Source organism: Thunnus albacares, chromosome 21 (assembly GCF_914725855.1).
Source record: "Thunnus albacares chromosome 21, fThuAlb1.1, whole genome shotgun sequence".
Lineage (NCBI taxonomy): Eukaryota > Metazoa > Chordata > Actinopteri > Scombriformes > Scombridae > Thunnus > Thunnus albacares.
Window position 1 is genome coordinate 9532339 of NC_058126.1, and position 16757 is coordinate 9549095.

A 16757-nucleotide genomic window follows, 5' to 3' on the forward strand; every position below is an offset into this window, starting at 1 on the left:
ATTTCTGATTTTGGCGCTTCTGGTGGAAATATCAAAAGACAGGATCTAATCTGGGGCCAAATTATTTTTTTTATACATACATAAACACAAAAATAGAGACAAATACTTAAATAGAGCAGCTCAAAACAGCACAATAACTTTTTTCTGCAGTCAAGGTGCAGTAACAACATAATAATAACAACATATCCTGTACCCTGTCCTTCCTTGCCAGTCTTTCTTTCTGATTGTCCATTTCATATTTTTTTTAATATGCTATTTTTAAACATTCATGTAAACTTACATGTTTTACATGTTTTCAGTTCCTCACTACAGCTGTTCCATAGATTTACTCCTTTGACTGTAATACAATGATATTTCATATTAATCCTCACTAATTGTTTATTGAATGTACAAATTCCTCTCAAGTCATGTTGACTTTCTCTCATTTGAAACAATTTTTTGATACTTTCAGATACTAACTGATTTTTAACTTTGTACATGATTTGAACCGTTTTAAAGTTGACCAGATCTTTGAATTTAGAACTTTTAATTTAATAAAGAATGTGTTTGTTGGTTGTCTATAAGTGTTTTTTTTGGGGGGGCCCCCCCCCCCCAAAACAGAAGTTGTACACTTCTTATGGCTCTCTTTTGAAGGATGAAGATTGGATTGTTGTTTGTTTTATATGTATTTCCCCACACTTCCACACAGTAGGTTATATATGGGACTAATCAAACTTTTAAATACATTTTGCACAGAAGGAAGACTGTGGATTTTGTCCCTCATCACTAACATTGAAAGTTCATTATGAAGGGATCTTCTAATAGTCAATATGAACAGGAGGGATTATTACAGCAAGAAAAGCATGCATCAATGTTTATTTGGGCTCCTGACTATTGTTCTAGGACAGACTTGAAAAATTGTGAACCTATCTTTTAAGGGGTGAAAGCAACACATAGACTGCACCTAATTTGTCTGCATACAAAAATGTATGTCTTCAGAATAATTTGAAAGATGCTGTAATCACATAAAAACTCTATAAAAAAAGAGGCTTTAAAATAGATATCCTGAAAGGGTAAAAGCTGAAAAGCTCCAGGTGTGTGCAGAGAAACTTTCTTACCATTAGAGATAAGAAATAACAAGACAGGACAAAAGTAACAATACCTCTGTGAGTCTCGGTTTCTGGATGCAGTGAATGTACGGCTTGGGGTTGGTTTCTATTTGGTCTCCTGCTGCTTTGTAGCAAACTGCGCAGTCCATCAGTGGCTGTAAAGTCATTGTAAACATTAACAAGATGCGGTTGATGTTTTGGATGCACTATAAGGTTGAAAAATGAACGGAGCAAGTAGAATTCACTCACTCTGTCATTCCTGAAGGGGCATCTCTGAGGGTCTGTCTCAGCTGTCTGTTTGGAGCACCTGGTAGGTTTCAGGTAAAAGTGGTGGTACAGGTATTTCACACCAAATCCAGACTGTAAGAAAGCAGAGAAGTCTGTGAACATCCTATCTGATCAGCAGGAGTTTGTTTTCTCACACTTATGTTTGATTGCAACTGATTAAAGCTGCACCACACAAGTTTTTAATGTAAATATATTTAAGTCAGGGTGAAGCATAAAGACAGGAAGAATAATAAATCTATCAATAAACTGAATTTCAAATAATCCATCAAAACAATTATTTTTTAGGTATGCATTTTGACCTGTTGATGTCTCTACATTAAAGATCATTAGGATTCAAAATGTGTCACTCCCCAATCCCTCCCAGTGCTTCCTTATGGGGAGTGATGATGACTGAACAAAGATGAAACAATTTATATTTTGTTAGTTTTATAAACTACAGCTTCCATATTTCTTAGCCATAAGTGCGCCATCACACTCTCAACTTTTCAGAAATGCTGATTAAAGAAACCTTCCTCAGGGAAATACTTTCAGAAGTGAAAGTTAGTTTAACAGAATCTAATGCGGAACTTGCGTAACAATCAGAGGACTGTGTGCAGTTTACTGGCATCACATCACAGGATAGCTGGGTAATGAACAAGCAGCAATGACCGCGGCTTGAGACCGAAGCCAAAATGGAAGTACCTTAAAGTGCAATGCCATCAACAACCACTAGATGCTGGATCCCAAAAACCCTGGGTCCAATAGACTCCTATTCAAAAATCACCAGCTTCTCTCTACATATACTAAATCAATATGTTTTTTAAACGAATCATTATGGTCACAATCGCTGAATTCGGGCCCTCTAATAAGTGTGCTGGTGGTCATTTTGTTAGTTATTGCTCTGTTAATAAGATCTAAAGACTTATAGTAGCTTTGATCTCTGCCATGTGGTTGTTGATTGACAGCTGTGATCGACAGGTTAAGTGTTTCTTGATTATGATACTGGCCATTTTAGCACAATTTAGCTAGGAACCCTCCAAAAGGAAAAGATGGAGCTGAGCATAAGCAGCAACTCTGGACTTCAGACCAGCTCCAATGTAAACGAAACGGGTGTCGTCACACCTCGCTACATCCATTTTCATATACAATCTATGGTAATGAAGTTTAGATGTTTCATGCAGTTACTTCTCACAACCTTGTGGAGCCGCCAGTGTGCATGAATTTTATAAAACATTTTAACAAATAAAATGTTTTAGTAAATATCAGTCACATAAACTATATGTACAAAAATTATATTTAACGGCCGAAGTTTTGACAAAATACTTTGATTATGTGTTGATCTTGGATGTGTCTTGAATTCTGGACTGTAGTAGTTTCTGCTTTGGATGTTCAGCTCACATATTAATGACTTGTGTAATAACTGAAAGTACTGTGTGAGCTATGGAGCAAAAATGTGATGATTTGCAGCTGTTTCATATTTCTACACGCCAGCTCATCCACTGAGTAACAACAGATGAGACCATACAACACGAAAACCATACAAGCTGCAAATTTGCACTGGTAAATTTCACAGTATTTCACAGGTGGAAGGACGATGGGGAAAAAAAATCTGTACATTGAGAAAAGTATTCCAAGGAAGACACACTTAACTAGTTTTTTGTTGCTGTTGTTTTTGTTGCAAAACCAAATTCCTGAAAACATGTTGCAGGTGTTTAAGACAAGTATGAACCTGAATTCCCTGAAGGCAACGTGAGAGTCTATAACATGTTGATCAAGTATCCTGAGTCCAGCCTTCCAGGAGAACATTTTATAAAACCTGCTACAGTATGACATATTTACCAAGCTGCTATCAATCTGCCTCCTGAACAACACCATTATGAAACAGATAAGATGTTGTAATGCAAAGTTTTCATGCTAAAAGGTATATAAACAGAGATATCCACCTTAATTCTTCAGATCAAGAATCATAACAAATGATAAAATAAACAAATACTTGCTTTACCTCGATCTCTGACTTATCCAGAGTTTTTAAGAAGCGAAAATGGTGGTGCACCCCGGCATGGGAGTTGAGTTGCTCCAAAGCCAGATCTACTCCCTTCCTGTAGATGTTAGAAAGCTGAGTATAAGGGTCCTGTGCCTCGGCAGAGTACAGCAAAGCTCCAGCACAAATCAGCAACAGCAACGCAGCAGCCATCTTCCTCTGAATGTGTGAGGAGAGCAGCTCGGCTCAGAGGGTGAAACGCCTCCTCTCTCTAGGAGATCGATACTAACATCAAAAACAAGTCCTATTAAGGCTTGGAAACTAAACAACCTGACCATCAACAGGCCTCTGCGCCAGCTATTTGCTCTTCTCTCTCTCAGTTCCCAAAATGCCCCAGGGGACAAAGATTAAAGCTTGTTGTAACAAAAAACACTCTCAAAGGGGAGTTTCCACAGGATAAACTGCTTGCCAGAAGTGGAATTACAACAATGTCCTTAAGTGTTGCAATGGAGACCTGGATTAGTAATCCAACTTCTGGTAACAAGCCCAGCATGCAGTGAAAAGCTGCTGGCTCCAGGACTGGTGTAAAGGTCAGCTGTGATCAACGGGTGAATGACCTCTTGGCTCTGCTTAGTTATAAACAGGAAAATGGGTCACTTATTGGAAATGGGATTTCCTTGAAATGCTTGAATGTATTTGATGGGGTGAGTAATAAAGCAACTTAATCACTGAAAATGAAATTCATCACCATGTTTGAGTCAATAGACAATAGTTCTTATATAAGACAATAAGTTCTTACGACCACTAAGCCGTCTGTGATTCAGTACATTGAGCACATGGTTCCCTTTTTGCCTTGTGACCCCTGAAACCAGGAAATGATGTCTAACTGTCAATAAATCAATCAATATATATGTATATATATATATATATAGCCTATTTATAATTTTACAAGACAAAAATTTGTTTCTTCTCTCATAACCATCCTTTTTTTATCATACACAAATTATATTTTCAAGGTATCTTTAAATTTAAACAGAAAACATCCATCAGGTTTTTAAAACAGGTCCTGTCACGCACAGAGACGAGTACGTCTACACTCCGTATGCGGACACCTTAACATTGCACCCATATGTGATTGCTGAATATGCTATAACAACCTCCCCTCTTCTGGAAGGTTTCCTACAAGATTTTGGAAGCTGGCTGCAGGGATTTGCTCCCATTCAGCCAAAAGAGCATTATTGAGGCACTGTTGTTGGGCGACGAGGCTTGGCTCGCTCCAATGCATCCCAAAGGTGTTGGATGGGGTTGAGGGGTTGGATGGGGTTGAGGGGTTGGATGGGGACTCAGTGCTCTGAGCAAGCCAGGCAAGTTATTCCAAACCAAACCAAGAAAAACATTTTTTATGGACTGGACTTTGTGCATGTGGGCATCTTCATGCTAAAACAGCAAAGCACCTTCCCCCAACTGTTGCTACAGTTGTTGTAAGCATGCTATTGTCTAAGATATAATTGTATGCTGCAGCATTCAGATTTCCCTTCATTGTCTCTAAGAGGCCAAACCCAAACCATGAAACAACTGCAGACAAAGAAGTATGCAGCACTAAAAGACAGAGCCACAGGGTTACGTTATAGTGCATGACCCACTTTTGTTGATGTTGTACTTCATGATGCGAATTCCTTCACAAATATGTAATTAATCAAACTGAATCATGGTGAAACTGGAGTTATTGGGCCACAGGGCAGTTTCTCACTGTGCCTGGTTGGTAGTCTTGTTGCTATTAAAGGTCCTGACCTTTGTGCAAAACTTTGTTTTTTCAAATTTCCCTTTAAAGAATTTAGTCAATAAAACTTTGGACATTTTTTAAAAAGACTGAAATGATTTCTGCACTGCCTTTGACTCAGGCGTGCTCAGGGGTCACTGTGTGTTTGGTGAACATTTGAACTTCAATAGAATTTTATTTTACGTGAAGGGGGTTGACTTTTATTGTGAGACAAAACAAAATAAGGCTGGTGTTTTTCTATATTTTTCTCATTTTCAACAAATTCCATGAAAAGACCACATCCAACAATGAATTCATTCCCCTAATAAGTGTTGTCTGTGCAGCCAAAGGGTGATATTATTCCTCTGAGTCACAGACCTCCATTGTTATCCAAACACACATTAATGAGCCTGGACTGTTGCACCGGGTGACACGGTCACTCATTACCATGGACGCTCTGTAGTTTATTTTGAGTCAAGCCCACATACATCGTCTTGCTGCTGTAAAAACCCAATAAAGCACCAAATGTGTATTAATCTAAGGCTGAAAATAGTTCACAACAAATGCACAATCAACTCCTCCCTGAATGATGTTTGCTAAAAACTACAGTGTCCAGCTTACTTGGCTTTGTTTGAAAATGTTTATATTCATGTATATATATAAAGTAGAAAGTAGGAATGAATGGGCTTGAAGCTGAGTGCCACAGACAGTGTAGGGAACACATTTTATACATTTTTATGGAATTTACCAGCAAAAAACACAGAGTATCGGCAGCTGTATCCTCTCAAGTATTGCCTCCGGTCAAATTAGGCCACTCACACCCTCTGGAAGAAATACAACTTTTAATAGTTCACAAAATGAAACTTTATTATTAATTTTGTGTAAGTCAACATTCTAACATTTTTGCATAGACATAATGATGTCTTTAAGATGAGAGTAGTTATGAGGTGAGGTATGCATCAACAATAATGTAGCTGTATGGTTTTAGTTTAAAAGAATGTAATAAAAAGTCAAATAACGCCTTTCAAAAAGCATAAAGAAACCCTGAAACTTATCTACAGGCTGTTAATTCACATTCACTTTGTTCCAGTTGATGCAAGAAGAGTTGGGGCTCCGCTGCTGTAACCCATCCTGTTGCAGTGCTCTACTCTGCTGTCCTTCATCTCCTGCCATTAAGAAATAAGTGAACATGATGAGGAAAAAGTCCAAAACAAGCTTACAGTTAACTTTCTTGCACAGTTGCTTTGCATTTGTTTATAATAAAAGCAAGACTGACCTCTGTAAGGGCCGGTTTGTGGACACAGTGAACATACGGTATGGGTTCTTGTTCGATGTTTCCTCCAAATGTTTTGTAACAGACTGCACAGTCTATCAGTGGCTGCATGAACGCACAAAAACAAAAAAACCACAGACATGTTAGAGCAGGCCTCACATTCCCCAGTTCAAAGATGACCTATAAAAATCAGACAGCACTTACTCTGTCGTTTCTGAACTGGCATCCCGTAGAGTCAACTGTTCCCTTTGGGCACTTAGTGGCTTTAAGATAGAAGTGGTGGTAGATGTAGGTCACATCAAATCCAGGCTGAGGAGAAAGAGGAGGAGGAGGATTAGCTCTGAACAACTCAACTGCCCTGAAGATTCCTCTTTGATAAAATCTCCACATTCTTTGACAATTAGAGCTCTCCCTGAGGATTTAACTCACAGAAAATCACAGGAAACTACTCAATAATGAGTCACAGCCAAAACAAATGATGAGCACTGATTCTTTCATGCAGGCATGCATGTACAATACCTCAATGTCTGACTGTGCGATACTTCTGAAGAAGAGAAAATGGTTCTGGACCCCAGCATGAGAGTTGAGCTTCTCCAGGGCCAGATCCACTCCTTTCTTGTAGGTTTCAGGAAGTTTTTTGTACGCCTCTTGTGCATTAGCCGAAACAAAAAAGGCTCCAAAGGTGAACAACAGCAGTGATAAAGCAGCCATCTTCCTCCCTGTGTCTGTGTGGGTGACGGGACTGTAACAAACCACCCACTCTGTTTTTTTTCCTTTTTTTGAAAAGAAAAGAAGAGCCCGCCCTCTTTTCCTGGCAGACAACAGGAGACTGGAGACTAAGATCACCATTTCTTTTAGACACACCTCAGTGTTTAGATATCAACATGAAAATCTGGGAGAATTTTAATGATATCTTCTACTTTCCTTTCATCTCTCTTTCATTGGTAACATCTTTGGAAAAATAGTTTACCAGCGGCTTAATAATTATCTAATGACCTTTATGACATTGTAAAGTCTGGATTTCTGTCACAGCGCCGAGAGAGCTCTTATTAAAGTTCAAGATGATTTTCACATAAGCTTAGACCAGCTAAGACCCCAGGGCTGCACTGATAGAGTGGATCACAATATATTGATGGATAGACCGGACAATTAGGTGGATCTAAACTGATTTAAATTATATTTACAGAACAGAAACTTTTTGTCTATATTGGAGAATCCAGGTATAAACAATATAAGACTTCATACGGAGTTCCACAGGGTTCAATTCTTGGTCCTGTTTTATTTAATCACTATATGCTTCCTAGAGGCCATGTAATTCACAAAAACATTATTTCCTACTGATACTGATACTCAACTTTATATATCACTCTCTCCTGAAGACTTCCAGCAACCTCTTTAATGACTGGATGTCCCTGAATTTTCTCCAATGCAATAGTGACAAAACTGGAGTAAATGTTTTCGGTACTCAGTATTACGTAGGCAAAAGATTAATACTCATTTGACCTCCCTGTCAATTAAAGCCTAAAATTATGTCAAGAATCTGGGTATAGTCATAGACTCTGATGTGAACAGAAACCACATGAAATCTGTTTCAAGATCAGCCTGATACAATCTTAAAATATAACAAGAATAAAAGAATCATTCTGAGTCATTTGTTTAGGCTCATTCAAGACTTTCCGCCTTCATGCAACTTCTTCAGAACTAACACTGGTTTCCAGTAATATCAGTGTGGATGAGTAAGTCTCCTAATGTTATCATTTTCATTTTGTTTTTATGACTTCATTTTCATTTCTTATACTTTCAGTATTGCCTTAAAATGTATCATGTTCACAATTCTGTTCATTCTTTCAAAGTTTGTTCCTTTTGAAACTTAAATGTCTATACATAGAAAACACAACTGAACAGCAGCCAGGATAAATAGAAAATAACTTTTATTTGTCATCAATATTTGAACCATCAATGTACAAGGGAAAATTAGCAATAGCCTCTTGGACTTTGTATTGCTTTTGAAATGGAACAACATATCGTATCAGCATTTCATGATTTTGACAGATACTTTGACATACACAGAGCACCTTCATTCGATCCACAGGCACAATAAGCAAACATAAAACTGACACTTCTTACTTCTGATAAATATCCCCTTCATGTCCATGGCCATGGTGCAGCCAAATGTGTGTGTACATTTAACAATTCCAAATAATCTTTTAAAAAAAAAAAAAAAACAGCAATAATGCCTCATATTGCAACAGATAAGTAAATGGAGAGATGTTTGATTTATGAGCGTCTCAAAAGTGCAAAATATTGTAACACATGTGTCATCCTTACAAACACAGCAGACACTTGTAGCTGATCACTTCATGGTCCCACAGGCACTTGAGATTTTGTGCCAACTTCCGTGACACCAAACAGGCACAAGATCACAACGACAAGTCAAGTTCAGGCTGAGATGGGACAGTTCAGAGGGAGAGGTGAAAAGTGGTGTCTGAGATACAAATACACACTTGAGAGTAACAGAGGACCGAAAAATCACGTTTTGTTTTGTTTGTTTTTTTTTTGACACAGTCAAAGCTACCGATCCATGTCACACTGACACAACATGACATAAAAACAAACACACACACACACACACACAAAAAAATACATATTTATACTTTTAAAAGCCTTCCCTCTCAGCAATGCATGAATATTGAGATTGTCTACACAGCTTCTGTTGAAAATTTGGTCGACCAAGTTAACACAAGTGTAAATGACATGTTTTGACGACTAGTTGCTGCCAATAAAATCAGAGGAAATTTTATAATAAATTGTGGAATGTTGTATTATGAAAATTTGTTAATTTAGGCTGAAACACCTTCAAGAAAATACAGTTAGGAGACGTGAGATGACTGAACTGCAGCTTATTGTTTTGACCACAAAACTATTTACATGAGACATTTGGCACTTGGACAAGCAAACCAATAAATTACAGCTATTCCCATAAACCAACCACACCAAGTGAGGCTTCAAAACAAACTCTACATTAGTACATTAGTGCCCTAAACATGTGAGTGGAGACATTTAGAGTATATTTATCATGCCACTGTGTTAACGCTCTACTAAAAAAATGTGTTATGATAAGAAACATGATACCATGGCATTAGTGTAATGAGAAATTGCATTTTCATTTTCTTTTTTGGTACGTCATGACAGATATCTCCCTCTGCTGGTACCCTTAATTCACTACAGGTACAGAATTCAATTTAAACTGCTGCATTTGAGGACAAAAAGGCTAAAAATCAATCACAATTAGTCCTTTAAGAAGCAAACTAAAGCAACATTGATATTTAAGGGGACTCAAGAGGGACTAAGGAAATAAAATGATCACATAAAATACAGTCATTGTTCAGATTTGGTGTCTTTTAAAAAGTGCTACGAGCTTCGGGAGGCGGGTAAAGTGATCAGCTGTCTAAAATAAGACAGAATGAGGGGAAAACACCTCTAAGAATACCTTTTTATTTCCTTCATAAGGCGCTTGGTGAGCTAAAAAAAAAGAGCAAAAACATGAAAAAAGCGACAAACTTAATTAGCAATAATGCAGTATGTTAATATAAAGGAATGTATCCCATTATATCCTCCACATATTCAATGTGAATCAGAGCAACCTTTCAGGGCTAAAAATGAATCAGTTTGCACATCTATCTACTGTAATCATGTTTAATTATGAGCTCGAGATCATATCACTTGATTTGGAATCTCTTGTCCCCTGAAATATATATAGTTTTTAAAAAAAAAAGTATATTATGAATGAACACATGATAATGACTGTTTGATCTCCTCTGACGTTCATTCTTTGTGCCACAAAGTGCTGCTAACCGGCAGAAAAACCCAGAAGTGTGTTATGTCACCTGCGTGTTATGAGAATAAACACAGCTGGGCCACGAATCTGCCAAAAAAGCTACTTAAATAGTGAAAAGTTTGACCAAAGCGACAACCGAACAGACCTCCGACAAACGTCCGTGTCTTGGTAATGATGAAGAGGGCCAGCTAGCTGCGCACAGTGATGTGGCATCAAATAGCTCTGTGAGTGTTTCAAGTTTGAGGGACTCCGTCGTCGGATCTCGTTGGATGTCACCGGTTGGTGGTAGAGTGATTGAGGGATTTTGGTGTCCACTAAGAGGAGGTAAGTGGTAATACAAGGGCGTGTGGTGGCTTACACGGGCATGTGCATCTCCGAGTACTCATCGTGACACTCGCGCTCGTCGAACTTCGGCTCTGCGTCGTCCGCATCAAGCTAGAAGAGGGGCAGAGACATCAGACTTAGGACTTTGAACACGCATAAGGGCTCCATTTTCAGGTAATTTCTCATTATAAATATCTTATTACAATAACAGACATTTTCTTAAAACTATGAGGCATCAACAATGAGTTATAATCCTTGGAGTCATTTATGATGACATGTGGGTACTAGTTTAGTTTCTGTAGGTTTATAGTGTTTAGTCTATTAAGGCAATTTTCCTACATTTCCCAGAATGCCTCTCTATGACCCCTACTTGAGTAGAAATGAGCTTTTGTATTCTGACACCACTACAGTCGCACAGAAAATATCTGCTTCACAATGTTTAAATGTTTGTAAAAAAAAAACAGCCAATGGCGCCCCCCTGTGGTTGACTTACACAAGCCATCTCTCTGGCGTTGAAGATGCGGCGCAGCAGGAACATCTTGACAGGGACGGTGAGGATGAGGACAAATGGGAAGGCCAGCGACGCCTGAGTCGACATAACGGCCCAAAGAACAGCTAAACAAACCACCTGGATGCATGTGAACAGGTGCATGCGCAGCGTACGGACCTGGACGGAAAATAAAGTACATTCATGTGATTCTCGACAGCATTAAAGTGAGAAAAACAAAAACTATATTTCAAAAGGTTTAGTTTGATTGTAAAAGCATCACTGTTGTAACTTTAAATATTATAGTGCTGTTTTAGGAAGAAACAAATATGAGATTTTGTGGTTCACAATATAATAAGAATGCTTAAGAAGTTCACTACAGCTGAAACGATAAGTCGATTAGTCAATGAGAATAAAAGTAATCATCTGTGATTACTCGTTAATGTCATTTAGCAAGAAAAAATGCCAAACATTTTCTCAAATGTGAGGACTTTTCTCAGTTTTGTGTCACTGTAAATTGAATATCTTTGCTTTTTGGTTGGACAAAACAAGCAATCTGAAGATGTTAACTTCAGCATTTCCTCGCCTTTTTCTGACATTTTATGATTATTCAGTTAATAAAGAGATTAATTGATGATTAAAACAATCTTTACTTGCAGTCCAAATAAAATATTTTCACATATTTTATTCCTCCAGGACAAATTTCTCAGAATCCTGCAAATGATTGTTGGTTGTCATTGTTGATAGAAATGAGCACTCATATAACCTTCTGATATTTCACGTTCTTACACCTGAAACCTTCAATCCTTCAAAGCACACATCATATATCAGCCTTAATCACAAAATGAAGAGGAGAACTTCTCACCTTGCGGACGTAGGTATGGTCCGGGTGGTACTTTGGTGGCATTAGCAGCAGCATCATACGCTCTGTTAGCTGGATACCATTGAGCGACATCACACCCATGTAAAGGAAGATACCGAACAGCACGGCCAGGGGGATCTGACGCAGCAGGTCAGCGATCACAATGGACATGCCTGGGAGAGAGAGGAGAGTACACGCGGTTAAAAATAAAACAGGAATGCCAAAAACAGCTGGAAGCACACAGGTGATGAAGGATTTTCAAAAATATTTTGGCTTCATTAATGGGAAAACAGCGGTAATGAGATTCCAATGTCTGACACTCACCGACCATGATGGCCACCAGGAGCCCCGTCACCCTCTGCTCCTTCACCTCTTGGATGCGAGGCTTGTCTCCGGGGGCGACGGCTTTACTCATGACAGTCAGGGCGTTGACATGGGTCACTGAGCGGACGGTCGCGGCCGCCATCCACGGCAGGCCGAACAGAGCTGAGCTGCCGCCCAACACCACGATCAGCATCAGGTCCAGATGGAAACCGGATCCCTTGACGAGCATCCGCTCCTTCTTACTCACGATCAGGCTGCAGGAAGTCAGAGAAACACGCGGTTCACACATCTTTGAACGGTGCGGCTGACTTTGTTGATGTGGTCATAGCAGACAGCTGTTTAGTCAACTCAGTTATGCTCTTTTAGATTAATGCCCTCCTGGTTTCCATCAGTGTGGTATACATTTCAATTAACACTTTAAAAAAACTCCAAAGTCATACTGAAAAAAGTAAATATCCCAATATTTTTGTCATTACTGAAGATGATCAGTGTCTATCAGTGTCATTCAAAATCTAAACTAGAGGAAGGTGAATGGTACTGGGGATATAATGGCAAATCAGGGATTATTCAGTTATTTCGGTTATTCACTCAGCTGATAGAAATTCTAATTAGTTCACGTAATTGTATGATTCTGCTGTAGTGTAGCCTGTATTGCATATTTGGTTGTAAATGTTACAGCAACATAAACTTTAAAAAGCAATTTATGCCCATTTTCAGTTCTCTGGAAGCTGAATGTAATGTAATAAGTTTTAAAATCTTTAATAATGTAATGAAATTCCCCCTTAAAATTGATTGTAAAATATAGGAAAACTAAAAGTGGCAAATTCCTGAATTCCTGCCACTTATTACATCATAAATGATTTTATCTGGAAATAACACCGAAAACGCTGCATTAATTATTTTATATTGTTACATTAATTGCTATTATGCCATCAAATATTGCAATGTAATTGTCGTTAAGGTATATTGTTCAGCAGGTTGTTGGTTGTTACATACTATAAGAGTTCACATTAATCAAGTATTGCATCATAAGAAGCGTGACATTCACATATTATGGGACATTTATAAGATTATCTGTCTCTATTTATCTATATTATTACATAATATTATCTATAAATTGTGAGAAGACTACTCACAATATAAATACTATATTTACGTGTGACATCAGTTTCAGGTTGTACAGTATAAACACAGCCAGGTTTGGTGAATGATAACTAATTTCAATCAACACAAACCAAATTAATCTTTGACTTAATGACCCAACTATCTAATAATAATAATAATAATAATAATAACAATAATAATAATAATAACAATTATAATGTTGTGTTGTTCTGATGTCATTCCTGTGTGATGTAACCGCAGCGTTACTCACGTGGTGATCTGCGTCTCCATGAAGATGAGGATGAAAACCAGCAGGGCGGGCAAACAGCAGGCAAACATCATCCAGATGGGGAATTCACCGTCGCTGCCCAGAGGACTGATGATCCAGCCACGTTTGTCGGGACTCGTCACAGAGAAACCACTGGGAACACTCAGTTTCTGGACAGGAGACAAAGACGAGATGAACAAGATGAAGACGGTTTGTATTGTACGTTACAGTAAACATGAGGTCAAAAGGAAAAAACATTAAGTATGATTCAATGAGTCTTACTTGTGTGTATGTGTCTGATATGCTGTAATCCACCAGGACCATGATGAGGATGGCAATGGGTACCCCGAAATCTCCAATAATTCTGCGAAGCTGAACACCAGAACATGGGACAGTTTCAGCAGAACTGGCTGCTACATACAGTTTATTATATCCAAGGACAATCAAAACAGTCACAAATCTTTATTTGTTTATTTGCACGACACATTTCTACACTGATTATGAAGAGCGGCTGTAATTTAAAACTAAAATTGGAGTATTTTAAGACTGAAAGTTCATTCCTAACTTCTGCAACACTAATTCCCTTTTGGTAGATGTACAAACTTGTTTATATTCCTGGAAAGGAGGAAGACAGTACAATGTGATCAAAACCTCCAGAATAGTGACTAAATGGACTTTATGTTGAGATCGTTTTGTCAACTGCTTTTTCCAAGGCCAAGAATGAAATTTCAACATGGCAAACATGGACGAGAAGTCCTTCAAATGCTTTGAAAAATGGAAATTTGAAGATCTACGATGTCATGACAATTAGTCAAACTCCATCTGCTGAAGAAGACGATGTGATACAATCAAAAGCTCCAGAACAGCTACTAAGAATCGACCTTGCGGTGAGATTTTTTTTGTCAAAAACTGTTTACAAGATCAAGAATGAACTTTCAATGTCAACTTTCAAGTCCTTAGAAAAAATGTTAATTTGATCGTCTACAAAGCCAAACTCCATCTGCAGAGGAAGATCATGTCATATAATCAAAGGTATCAGAGCAGCAACTAAATGGACCTTGTAGTGACAATGTTTTGTCAACTATAACATTTTTAATTGCATGATGGCAAGTTTTGATTGATTATTCTTCGTCACTTGGTTTTCACCACTTCCAAAACTTCTATGGTGATGAAGGGTTTAAGGACAGTTAAAAACATGATATATAGAAGAAGTAATGTTGCAGGATTAGTGTGATAAAAGTAAATTTACGTCCTCACCCTTCCAGGAAAGAACGCACTGTTCTTGAACTTGCGCAGGTAGAAAGCAATGAAAAACGTTGAAGCCATGAGCACCAGAGAGAGCAGCGCGGTGTTGGGTTCGCCGATGACCTGCACCGTCACAGGAACGGTGCTGTTGCTCAGCACCACTGTGATATTTTCTGTTGAGACGTTCTCGTCCGTGCCGTTGACGGTTTTGTTAAGCGAACAGCGTTTCAGAGGGTGATCCTTGAAAATCTGCCCGGCGACAAAAAAAAAAAGGTTCGTGTTAATACACGACAGTTCAACGACAGCATAAACACACAAATATGTACAGGAGGCAAACACAAACACCTTCTGCGATTAGTTTCCTTAGAAGGATTATCATGAATCACACTTTTAGGTATCACAAACACACTTGAAGGAAAATTAGATTAGCCCGTAGCCAAACGCCTTTCAAGTCTGTGCCATAAAACTCTACAAATACTGTAGCAGGCCCTTACAAAATCATAAGCCCGGATAATAGTTTAACTCTCAATCCATTAAACTTTCAAGGCCAATCAATCACAATAGATTTCAGGTTCACTTGTTAGAAAAACATACTCATTTCGACCCCGAGGTTTGAATATCATCCAAAGATTAGTCTGTTCAGTTTAGCGTCAGGGACGTAAACCCACGAGCGTGCCAACAAAAACTTTTTGTAATCAAGAGTTGTTATTTCAAGTCTCAGGCGTACCCTGCCGAGCTTGATGAAGGTCTCGCAGATGAAGATGAGGGAGATGAGGAATGAGAAGATCTCCTGGGTGAATCGGGAGACGAAACGGACCAGGAAGCTGCCCTCAAAGGCCACTGTGACGATCACGATGACGATGAGCCAAAACCCGATCCAGACGCGGCCCGTCAAGTACTCCATTTCGTTCGCTTTGCAGAACTGCGAAGACACATAGCCAAGAAACATTATTAAAAAAACAGAGTTTTAACAGTAATGACGTCAACTAGATTTTTAAAAATTAAGGCTGCTGTTTTTATCCAGAAACACTCAAAATGACTCGACCTTCAACTTACGCTATAAAAGGCTTCTTCAAAAACCAACAGGGGTCCAGAGAAGCCCACAACCAGTAACGGCTGCGCTCCGAGCAAGCAGAAGATCACACCCTGCACTGATGTCGACACGATCAGCTCAGAAACACCAATCAGACCTTCAGTCTTCTCACCTAGCAACAGACAGCCACAACAAATTAACACCACAATGAACACAATAGGGTTTAAAGGTCCATCAGTAGTTTGTCAGATTAACCATCATTACAAAAACATGAGAAGGGTTTGACTCACCCAGAAGGCCTCCGAATGTTATGGCTGGAGAAAGGGCAGCAAAGTAGATAAAGATAACAGCAGCCATGCACTGACTGTTCAGGGCGTCCTTGAAGTCGCTGATGTACTTCGGGTAACGGCGCCGTACGTCTCGTATCAACCCACCAAAGGGGCGTCCGGTGCGCTCCAAAGGATCATCTGACTTTTTCATAGGTGTGAGGAGGGCCACTGGGTGAGAGGAAGGGGGTAAATCAGGTTATTAACCACATTTCAAATGACAGGAAGTCATGTAACAACAGCTCAATTTTCCTTTGACAAGCCCGAAGCTTCAGGAGGAAATGATTTACCTTTTTCTTCAAGGCTCTTGGGCTCTTTGGCCAACAGTTTGACCTCCTCCTCCTCCCTCTTGCGCAGCATCTCCCTCTGAAAGCGAGCTACAGAGCGCAGGAGCTCATCGCCGCCCATTTCTGAAGGCGGCAGCACGATGCTGCAGTCCAGGAAGCTGTTGATGGCGTTCAGCAGGTCCTGCCTATCGTCTGCCAGGTAGGCTGCTTCATGGAATTGCTGAGAGGAGTAAAAATAAATATAAATATAATCCTCTTCTATACTTTTGTTGTATATCTCTTGTATGTAGG

At 39.0% G+C, this 16757-nt stretch overlaps 1 protein-coding gene across 5 annotated transcripts in view; it reads right to left on the reverse strand.

Moving 5' to 3' along the window:
- Positions 1-8282: 8282 nt before the first annotated feature.
- The window catches only part of slc4a2b (solute carrier family 4 member 2b), a 45464-nt gene continuing 36989 nt past the window's right edge, over positions 8283-16757 (reverse strand). For all 5 annotated transcript variants that reach the window (XM_044339480.1, XM_044339481.1, XM_044339482.1 and 2 more), the window contains 11 exons: positions 16470-16686; positions 16144-16350; positions 15877-16025; positions 15548-15742; positions 14833-15069; positions 13858-13947; positions 13579-13745; positions 12204-12457; positions 11883-12052; positions 11024-11197; positions 8283-10641 (listed from right to left, as the gene is read on the reverse strand). In XM_044339480.1, coding sequence (XP_044195415.1) covers positions 10561-10641; positions 11024-11197; positions 11883-12052; positions 12204-12457; positions 13579-13745; positions 13858-13947; positions 14833-15069; positions 15548-15742; positions 15877-16025; positions 16144-16350; positions 16470-16686 — 1941 coding nt within the window. In that variant the 3' untranslated portion in view covers positions 8283-10560. The remainder of the gene's footprint in view (positions 10642-11023; positions 11198-11882; positions 12053-12203; positions 12458-13578; positions 13746-13857; positions 13948-14832; positions 15070-15547; positions 15743-15876; positions 16026-16143; positions 16351-16469; positions 16687-16757) is intronic.